General features: G+C 34.9%; 1 protein-coding gene across 1 annotated transcript; it reads right to left on the bottom strand.

The window, feature by feature from the left end:
* Positions 1-4814: 4814 nt before the first annotated feature.
* Positions 4815-8496, bottom strand: LOC143598766 (uncharacterized). The gene is made up of 2 exons (XM_077076906.1): positions 7889-8496; positions 4815-5742 (listed from the first exon to the last, which is right to left on the bottom strand). Exons 1-2 carry the CDS (start codon positions 8203-8205, stop codon positions 4863-4865), a joined length of 1197 nt encoding a protein of 398 aa, XP_076933021.1. The 5' UTR covers positions 8206-8496; the 3' UTR covers positions 4815-4862.
* Between the last annotated feature and the right edge of the window lie 3031 nt (positions 8497-11527).

The raw sequence follows: 11527 nt of genomic DNA, 5'->3' as shown, positions 1-11527 counted from the left end.
CAACACTTGCTGGATTAAGGTAAAGCTAGAATGTTAGATTATTCCCTAGATTGTTTGTCGACTTCGGTCAATACTTTCCAAACAGTACTGCTACTCAGGGTGAGCCCGTTGAAGTGTTTGAGGACAAAACTGATAAACTGATAAAGGTAAAGCAAACTTGTGTTGTATTTTCATGTTGCAATATAAAACTTTATTCCTATTGTATATTTATATTATATGTCAAGTTTTCAGCATTTGTATTATATATCTATGTGTAATATATCATATAGATTTTCAGCATGGCTGATGTGATGAGACATGGCGGGGATGGTGCGAGCCATGATCAACCACCACCGGAGAAGTGTAAAACGAATGATTCGTTCACTCGAGAAGTGTCTTCATACATGTGGCGTAACATTGCATTCGATAAAGGTGTGTATATATATATATGTATGTATGTATGCATTGCATATAGTACTTGTTTTATTTTTTTTAATCTTAAACAGGCCCAGAGTCGTTACGAAACCTATCGCGCCGCACACACACACAAAGATGGGACAGTTGACCCGAAGTCGCATAATATATTGTAAGCATTTATTAAACATTTTTTATATATGTATAGTCAGTTAGAACATATAATTATTAAATCATCTTTGTAAAATTGAATATATGTAGCGTCAATTAGAGGAGGCATTAGAGGCCTAGACTCAAACTGAACATGAAACTTCATCTCTTGTTGGGGAAGTTGAAGTATTTGAACAAGTCATGGGTCCTCGACGCGGTTGGATGAAAGGGATCGGGTACAAACCTTCTTCATTTAAGACGGCGCCGGTTTCTTTGGAGCAGTCGCAATTAACACCCTATTCACACAGGTATGTAGATTGATATATGTATGTAAAGTGCACATATTGCTCGTTTGGCCCGAAACATGTGTATATGTAGATTATTATGTATGTAAAATGCCTGTTTTGATCCGAAACTTTCATATAGATTAATATATTTTGTAGGCCCAACTTGCTAACTTATTTCAAGATCTAAATTTTCTACGTCACCTAGATGAATATCACATTCACCAAAAAGAATCAAGCAAAGACAACGAGGATGATATGGATGAGCGTGACAAATGATAGAATGGATTTTAACTAGTTAACTAAAAACTCTATCGGTTTAAATGTTGTTTTCGTACTAGTCCGTTGACGTTTATGTACTTTTATAAGTTTATATGTATATATATGAATGATTGTGACAAATGTTTGTATAAAACTAGCTTATATATTCTAGAATATCTGGAAAAACATACGGAAAAAAGTGAGGAATACGAATTTTTTTTTTATAAATGGTAGAGGCTATTAGGGGCACCCTTTTAGGGATGACACTTTTTAGTGGCGACTATAGCACTATTAGGGATGATGGAAAGGTTATTAGTGACGAGGTAATAGGGGCGCCCCTTTAGGGGCGACCCGTCGTCCCTAAAAGTATTATGGACGACATTTCAGGCTTTTAAGGGCGACGTATGTCGCCATTAAAACTCCCTTTTCTTGTAGTGTTTGACCTCAAGGCCTACACGCACTAAAGGGTTTTTGACAACACACATCACAAATATTATTACGGGTTTTTTATTAGCACCAAAGGGCTTTGTATTAATGTTGACTCTATTATCACTTATTAATTTCAAATGCTTCCTGATTTTAACAAGAGAATCTTGCTTTACATTAATCTTTAATGGTGACTAACAAACATTTTTCTGTGTTTTAATCAGTGGCAAAGAATTCTAGCTTACGCCAGTACTATTGAAGGTTTGTGGCTGATAAAGGTGGTTGCACGAAGTCAAGGAGGTTTTTGGATTATTGTTTTTATTTGTGTTAAACTGAATGCTTTAATACTATGTATGTTAAAAAAATGAATAATTTAGACTAATGGTCAAGATGAATGCTTTAGCTGTTCTAGCTATTTTTAAAATGGTTCAGTGTTTGGATATGTTGTTTATATGCTCACTTTTTCTGTTTAAGCTACGTTTTTATTTGTCCTTAAGGCGGTTGATTAGCCGCATATTTGATTGAAAAACGTCATATTTGCTCACTTTTTTGTACAAGTGATTTGGTAAGCACATATCAAAACATTGTAAAGGTGTCATAATATGTTTTTATTGAGAAACTTTTAGGGTTGTTAATAAATATATTATGCGACCATAAAATTTGTTTCATAATCTTATTTGGGATATTAGGACTTTTTTCATAGTACTAAAGTACCTGTAATGTTACACCATAGGGTCTTATAAATTAATTTTTAAGATTAAAGGTATGCATGCACATGTCAAAACATTGTAAATGTGTCATAATATGTTTTTATCGGGGCTCTTTTTGGGTTGTTAATGAATATTTTATGCAACCATAAAATTAGTTTCATAATCTTATATGGGATATCAGGACGCTTTTTGAGTTCCGAGCCTTATTACGACCCCTTTACATGAAACGCTTTTTTCGTTGGTCCTATTAAATGAAAGGTCCTATAAAATAACATTTTAGGATGCTTTTATGCGTACTAAAAAGCCCCTTTTGTTGTAGTGTATCTTGTTGTTATTGTTAATACGAAATATGAAGCCACAATCAAAATTCAATCGGAAGAAGACGATCCATGGGATGTCATATTCTAACAGTGGCATCAGAGCGAAGGTTAGAGGCGATTCACTATTCAATTCTAACGCCACTGGAAGGATTCAAAGTCCTGCCGTAAGCCTCGAACAACGATGTTCTGGCGGTGATCAAAACTTGGTTTTGGGAATAAGATAATCACGAGGGGCTTAGCAGACATGTATATCGAATCATGTCCAAGAGAAGGCACATGGAGTAAACAAACCCATAATTCTGGAACCGCGAAATCGGAAATCAATCTCGAAAGCAAAAGGTATTGATAAGGTTGTGTACAAGGGTAATTCAAGTTCTAAGCAGAATATGAAACGGGTTAAATGTTATCGGTGCCGTATTCGCGGTCATGTGGCAGCCAATTGTACGAGTAAGTCTCCTGAATTATTTTCGTTTGATAACAATTATCCCAAAGATTACTTGGTTAAGGGAACCGAGTTTGGAAATTGGGACAAAATATGGGTTGTTGATCCTTTGTTCAAAAAGCATATGTCCGGAGACGAGTCAATGTTTAAAAACTTGAAAAGTTGTTTTTCAATTGAAACAAAGGGCAATGATAATGGAATTCTATATTCCCATGGGATCGGTGAAATAGAAATTTCTATGAATGAAAACTCGAAATTGATTCCAAGTGTTAGGTTTGTACCAACTTTTAAAAGGAATGTTTTGAGTTTGTCTCAATTAAATGATCAAGGATTCGAAGTAACATTTGAAGGGGACAAATGTTACATAAACGGTATGTTTGACACATTGGGGGAACCTAGTAATAATGTTAATTCTGAAAATAATTATGTCCCTAATTATTCTGATGCCTTTGATGATCAAACTATACTTGAATTAGAAAAGGGAAAATTGGAAGCCGAAATTGAAGGATGGTTTGATCATTATGCTAAGAATAATATGGTCACTTTGGTTGATGATTCTGATGTGGATCAAGGAAAACCAAATAAACAATCCAATTAAGGTTGGGTAAATTTTTTAGATTCCCTTCACATACCAAATTATGTGATGTTATGTAAAGAATCACTACGTAAAGAATTTGGTAAATTTGTAAAGTGGTTCTATGAGGATCATTTCAATCAAACCAATAAGGAATATCCACCTAAACTTCCAAATGGGCAAGAAATTGATCTATTCGACTTATACTTATATGTCGAAGAGGCCGGTGGATATAAGAAGGCAACAACGGATGGAAAATGGTTTGATATAGTGTCAAAATTGGGTTTGCAACAAAGTTATGCTGCAAATCTAATGATGATCTATACGGGTTACTTGGAATTGATGGCTTGGAGATACGGTTTGGCAAAGAATGAAGAAGGAGAAACAAGTGCAAATGTGAAAGAAGGAAATAATGTTGTGATTACTAATGAAGATGATAAAGCTTGAAAAAATGCCAATGAAGATACCAAGATACAAGATAATCAAATGAATGATGTTGTCAAAGAAGCGTTTTTACTAGATGCTGACAAAGATGAAGAATACAAGTTGTATTCATTGGAGAACCTTGAAGAAATTGATGACTTTCTCCTCGTTGAAGAAGAACCTGCTTCGGAATAAACGAAGACGCATATCTCAACCCTTTATGGATTAAGGGGTGAATGTTAACTCGTTTAATCCATTAAAGGCTTGGGCCTCTTAAATTAGTTTTAGTTTATTTGTTTTAAAGATCATTTGTATTTAATTAGTTGTATATAGATGGGCTTAGGTACTTTAGTTAATAACAGGCCCAACTCATGATTATTGTAAATATGTAAAACGGTTTTAGGGTGAATGGCAGATAGGAAACAAACGGCACTTCAACAACAGTCGCGACTTTTCCTTCATATATGCCTCTTCATCTCTATAAATACCGATCTTAGATATCAATTGTAAACATTCAGATTGTTAATATTAATTCTGTTTATTGTTATTCTCTCTTCTACTCTTTCATTCACTATTACATATCTTGTTGTTATTGTTAATACGAACTATGAAGCCACAATCAAAATTCAATCGAAAGAAGACGATCCATGGGATGTCATATTCTAACAAATTGCAGGAAACTACATAACTATTTATTACACAACTGAACATTAGTATAATCTAAAAGTTATTAAACAAGAAATAATACTTCCAACTTTTATTCAATCTATAATCATATGTTACAAGAGCAAAAGATAAGTTCAATGTATAATACAAATTACTAACAAATATAGTGTGTCAAGGTTTTATCATTTGAATAGATGCAAACAAGCACAAATCTTACTCAAATATAGACTTTATTTGATGTGTATGACCAAAATCATATGTCAAAACCAAGCTTCCATCCATTCTTTTGAGCACAAACCTTTCAACCAAAACATAGCAACCAAATCTCTTCCACCCACCGATCCCTTCAAACTTTTCTTCTCTGTTCACCCTCTCTATCCTCTTCTCCCCACCACCAACCCATCCTGCCCTTTCTTCTTCCCACCTCATTCTTTCTACAATTGCTGCATTCAAGCCTACGCTCTCTTCGCTCGCATTATCACCCCCTAAACATGTAAAACATATGCTTCCATCTACCACGTTTTGCTCGTCCCATATTGCCTCAATCTGACTTGCACCAATAAAAGCCGTTTCACTACGAAATGCAGCTTTCACAGACACGACATTTCCTTCGTTGTTGTGCTCATTCTCCTGGTAGAAAACTCGTTCCCATCTTTGCTCCAGTGTCATTTCATAGTAGATAGACTTTTTCACCTGATCTCGCAGTGTTCCTTCTTTAATAAATACAAAAGGGCAATACCACTTGCCAACAACTACATGATTTGAAGTCTTAGATGATGGAGTGAAATCCAAGTCAGGGAGACGTGAGCGAAGGGAACTGTTAATTCCTTTTGCTTCACGTAACGCGTAGGTTTTAGGTGTTTTGGAATAAATTTCCCAACCTTTTCTTCTTAAGAAATACGGAGGATAGCCATCGTCTACAAGCGATTTAGCATAAAAACTACCATCAGGTTTACATGCTGTTTCTTTCTTAACAATTTCAAATTGCTGGTACATGTTGTGTGGGTCCCATGGTCTAGGTTTTACATCACGGACACAATTGCAAAAGCAACATTGCCGCATGTCTTCCTCCTTTGAACATGTAAATGCTTCCCTGATAAGTTTCTTTTTTTACGTTAGTATCTTATGTTAGGATCACCTTTCTCTTTCTCTTTATAAACTTATAATCATGAACTTAAAATGCAAAAGATTAAAAATCAACCTCATATGTACATATATTTAAGTTCATAGTTAATTATTAGTTACACATGTACAAAAAATATTCTTCCCTGTCGAGGTAGGTCTTCACCAGGGGTTGCAGTTAGACCAGGAGTGCAGTTAGACCACGTTTTGCTCGTCCCATATTGTCGCACTCCTGGTATACTAAAGGGAAAATTTTATAGGGTTGCAGTTAGACCAGCAATGCTATATGGAACAGATTGTTGGGCTATCAAGAAGGCACAAGTGCGGAAGATGGAGGTGGCGGAAATGAGAATGTTAAGTTGGATGTGTGGGCACACAAGGTTAGACCGAATTACAAATGTTGTGTTTCGGGAGAGATTAGGGTTGGCGAACATAGCAGACAAGATAAGATAGTGGAGATTGAGATGATTTGGACATGTGAAGAGAAGACAGATGACGAATCCTATTAGATCCGTAGAAAACATTACTATAGAGGGGAGGAGGGGTAGAGGAAGACCTAAATTGACTTGGGACGAGAGAATTAGACATGATTTGATAGACTAAAACCTCTCCGAGGACATGGTGGAGGATAGGAATTTTTGGAGAAGTAAAATTAAAGTTAAGGATTTTTAGTAACAAAAGAATACGTTAGGGCTTCTATTTCCTTTTTATGGTCACACACCATAATAGTATTTTCTTTACATATATATAGTATTAGAATTATTATTGCTAAGGGTACTATTAGTACTATTAATATTTTTATATTACTGTTGCACTTTGATTTCATTTATATTGCTTTATACATATGCACTTTAGAGCTGAGGGTCTCTCTGGAAGCCACCTCTCTATTCCTTGGATAGAGGTACGGTGCGCCTACATCCCACCCTCCCCCAGACCCTACTTATAGCTTTGCTGTTGATGGGATTTCACTGGGTATGATTGATTGATTGATATGTACAAACAATATTCATTTTTTACAAAGTGTTTGGTTGCCTAAGCAATTCAAATAAAAACAAAAAAGAAATACCGAAGTTGAAACTGAAGAACCAAAACCTGCTAGTTAAAATAGTAATCAAAAAGCCTATATTTACACTCAAAAAGTCTGAAAAAGTACTTCAGTGTAAAAGAATTTTGTGACCAACTAGTAAAAATCAACGTGAACATCAAAAAATTATTAACTGTGAAAAAATTGTTGGGAAGAATTGTTATTTAGTTTTTTCTTTGTTAAATAAGTTAAAGGGAGTATCTAAATGTCATGGGGTGAACTGACAATTGATTAATTGAACACCAATAAGTGAATTGGCAATTGATTAATTGAAACGAATTAAATATTTGTCACAACTCATCAATTTTATTAATCAAGAAAATAAGTCAAAACTTATTGATCAATTCTCCCATAACCCTAACATGAATTCTTTAGAGGCTGTATAGAGACACGAATTAGTAACGAACACAAACTCGTATTTGTCTATCAAATAAAATTCCTTCTCTATTTAATAAATAAAATAAATAATATTTATTTTAAAGACTCTAACTCTAATTAATACGTCATTCATGATTGAATATACAATTCGAAAAAATTTTCTTACAAAAATCCTACCATATTTTTACTATATTCTTCTTCTTTTTTTTTTTCAAATCAAAGATTAAAAGATCAGAAAAAATACCCAAAAATAACAATGAAAGCGTCCATTGTCTAATGGATAGGACAGAGGTCTTTTTTAATTATCTCTAAATGCAATAATTAATTAATTAATTAATGAGATCAAGCCTTTAGCTAAAATTGACCTCACCTTCCCAACCCATAACTCGATTTCGGGAATTAACTCCAACAAAATGCACTCTATAATATTTGTCTAAGAGAGAAACCTCGCATAAAATTAGTCTCCAGCATAAGCATACAAAAGTATGATATATATATAAACAACACTTGACTAAAGGCATATTTTCTAATAGTGATATATAACCACACACATGATACATATATGTTAACGTTCACAAGTTATGCATATCCAAACATCAGTCGATGAATTATTACAATGAAAAGGTTATTAGAGAAAAGTAAACATATTGCATACCCTTTATGTGAACCATGTGGTTTGATAGCGTAGTATCGGTTCGAAGACAATGGTTGGTTAAGGACAGGAATAAAGACTACTTCATCGTAAGAAACATGGTGATGCTCACCGGATCCTGACGAATACCGTGTGGTCAGTATTTTGTTTTGAGGAAATGGCAACCCTGCGAGGTACAGGTTCTTGCAAAGCCCAAAACACGAGTATGTTTCAGACTCTTCGTCTTGTATTACCAAGTAACCGGAGTTAGGACCCTCGGGAGGAAGATATAGAGCTTCCGGAGAAGTCTTATAGTGCGAAAGAGTTCGGGTCACGTACATATCTGTAACTAGAAGTACAACAGAAATTAAGGTTTGGTTTGAGTTTTTATGGTTTTGATAATATTAGTTTTGCTGGTATGATATATTATATAGAGATTGATTTGGGATTCAAGTGAGTTACGTGGGGAAGTTAAACAAGTAATTTGACTTTTATTGGTCATGTGACCAAGTCCAGCTGTTGACTTTTCCTTGCAGTGTGTGCATCGAAGATTATCTGGTGTAGATTCGGGTCAGGTTTTACATTTATTTTATATTTTATGGGAAGCTTCCTTACACTTAGGCTGAGGGGTGTGGGGCTTCAGCGGGGGCGCGAGAGCCCATCCCGGGGCGCGAGCACCACACCACCGAGGCGCGAGAGGGGCGCGAGAGGGGCGCGAGCACGGGAACCAAGGCGGGCGCAAGGCCGGTAGCGGGAGGAAAATGGCGTAAAGGTGGCTTGGGAATGCGTGAAGGAGCCGTCGGGATGAAGAAAAGAGCCGTTGGGCTCTTTAATTTAATAAAAAAAAAAAGTTTTTTCTTCCTATATATAACCAATTTCATATAAATCAAGTACGCATGTTGGATGGGCTATGTGTCCAACGGCCTGGCGAGGTCAGTTCCACCGTGGTGATCATGAAGGGCCGACCCTTATACTTGAGGCGGCGGTGTCACAGGATCTTTGGTTTTGGCATGCTTTTTTTGGTGTTGCTGGGTCAAATAACGATCTTAATGTTATCGATCAGTCAAATTTGATCAACGACCTTATCGACGGGGTTGAACCACCTCAATCTTTTGTTGCAAATGGAGAACTCTTCAAGTACGGGTACTATCTGGTCGATGGTATTTACAACGAATGGGCTTTGTTAGTTCAAGCTTTTACAGATCCAATCGCCGACAAACGGAAGTATTTTACGAAGAAGCAAGAGTCTGCTAGAAAAGATATTGAAAGAGCTTTTGGAGCTATAAAAAAACAATATTATGTTCTGGCGAACCCGATACGTTATTGGACTCGGGAGAGGATAACGGACGTCGTCTACACGTGTCTGATCCTACACAACATGACGTTAGAAGACGAGGGCAAAGCTATCTGCCAAAACTACCAAGGTGACATTCCGCCACAACCGTCCACAATCAGTGATCAACAAAAACTTCACAACATAGCAAATATCAAGAGCCGTGAGATACACGGGGAGCTTCGACATGAGTTGGTTGAACATTTGTGGGAGAGGCGACCCGATGATCTTGTATTAGATTAGTGTTATTATTAAGTATTATTGTTTGTTTAATTTTTAGTATGTTTTTTTTGTAATTTGAATTTTTAAAAAAATGTGTGTTTTTTTTAATAATTTATGAGTTTTTTTAATAATACGTTTTTTGAATATATTTATAAAAAAATAAAAAAAAAATCCGCTGGAGCCCCTGCTCGCGCCCCTCCACACCAGGGCCAGGGGCTCCAGCGGGGGCTCCAACACCCATCTTATCCAGTTTCTCTCTCTGTCACACGTCACAATATTATTGGCTGGAGCCCCCACTCGCGCCCCCGTTAGAGCCCCCCACACCCCTCAGCCTTATAGATGTATAATAGATGTATATTTGTAGTAATTTCAAGGAAGCATATGTGCATATGTTATAGGGAGCGGCTAAATTACTAGTCTACCACTCTTCTAAAATTTCATATTATTCCACTTTTTTAAACATCAAATAAATGTATTTTTGTATTATTTTTAGTGTTAAAAAAAGAAAATATTGTTGATTGATGCATTCTCAACTCATCTCCTAGAATTATTTGAGAGGATTTTACATTTTACAGAGTAGGGTTGTGACTGCAAATTTAAGTTGGAAAAAGAACATATAGTGATATTTGACAAATTTGAGAAAAATTGGTCTGCCTCTATTTAATTTTTAATATTTGTTAATGTTGGTTGTGAGTAGAGAAAAGATAAACTGTAATGATAAAAATATAAAAATTATTATTTAATTAAGAAGGAAAGGAAAATATATTGTTTTTTTAATATAATTATAGAAATGAGATGATGAACGGGCAAGGAATGCTGGAATGCTTCAAGAAGTTAAACTGAAGTTAACAAATAAGAAGAGGGGTTGGAGGTACGTTTATCACAATCCATATATGAAAATGTCCTATTTTAAAGACTTATTTTGATAGGAAAGTAGCTGGCAGATGTCACTGTGTGACCATATTTTAATTATCAACGTTGGATGTCACCGTTAAAGTCGATATGTCACATTAATTAGTGTTACACCCTAGTATTTTTTTCTATTGTTTTTTAAATATGGTCAACCACTGGATAACGTTAACCAGTTTCTAAAAAAATCCTTGACTTATTATTTCATATTTTCATTGCAAGATATATTCATATTCTTAAAATTTTAAATTTTTAATTTTGAATTTCACTGTTTACCTTGAAAAATAATATACATGTAAAACAATATCAGTTTCATGGGAAAGCAACCTTCAACCAAAAAATCATATAGAAAGTTAGACATGTCACGGACATAAGGCCAACTTTTGCAACCATTGACAAGCATTCTACAAACGAAATTTTGTTTACATAAACTTATTTCACACAAAATTAACAGAAGGTTAACTTAAGTTAATTTTAAACCTCAAACATGTTACAAAATTGAAACATGAAAGCCCGAACATTTTTAAACCCTTAAAACCTATGAAAACACCCAAAATATAGTTCATGAGACAATCTAAAATCTAAATAATCTTCCTCATGACAATCTAAATATCAAACAACAATATGTGCTCTTCAACCTCTCTACTTGCACCCGACTTTCCATTTCTTTCAATCTCCTTATGTTTCTTTAATCTTGTGTGTTCATTTACAATAAAGTCTCTTCATTTATACAACAATGGCATAGCCAATCATTTTTTAGCTCGTTCTTCTGTTTTCATACGAACAACAAATGTTTCACATAATCAATTTGGCTCAAATACACACAATCAATTTGGCTAAAATACTGTTGCCATCCTCAGATTTACCTTTTCCAGTATGTGAATCTTTGAATTCGGGTCAACACGTGACATCAAATTATGAATTCCAATTTTGGATCACAATAATGCATTCTCAATAAAATAAAATAACGAATTTGAAGCTAGAACTGAATTACAATACAAGTAAAAATAATACACATAAGCTCCAAATGTTTTTGAAATCAACATTAACTTTAAAATATTAATACAAAGAAATACAAACTAATTCTATTCAAATAGGGACTTAGTTTTGGTGTGAGTAAAATCATATGTCAAAACCAAACTTCCATCCATTATTTTGAGTACAAACCTTTCAACTAAAACATAACTATCAAATCTCTT

This window comes from Bidens hawaiensis, unplaced genomic scaffold, assembly GCF_021521415.1.
Source record: "Bidens hawaiensis isolate Kalapana, Puna unplaced genomic scaffold, B.hawaiensis_p1.1 tig00050803_1, whole genome shotgun sequence".
NCBI lineage: Eukaryota > Viridiplantae > Streptophyta > Magnoliopsida > Asterales > Asteraceae > Bidens > Bidens hawaiensis.
The sequence above is the reverse complement of the archived record's forward strand: the minus strand, read 5'-3'. Positions and strand labels throughout refer to the sequence as shown.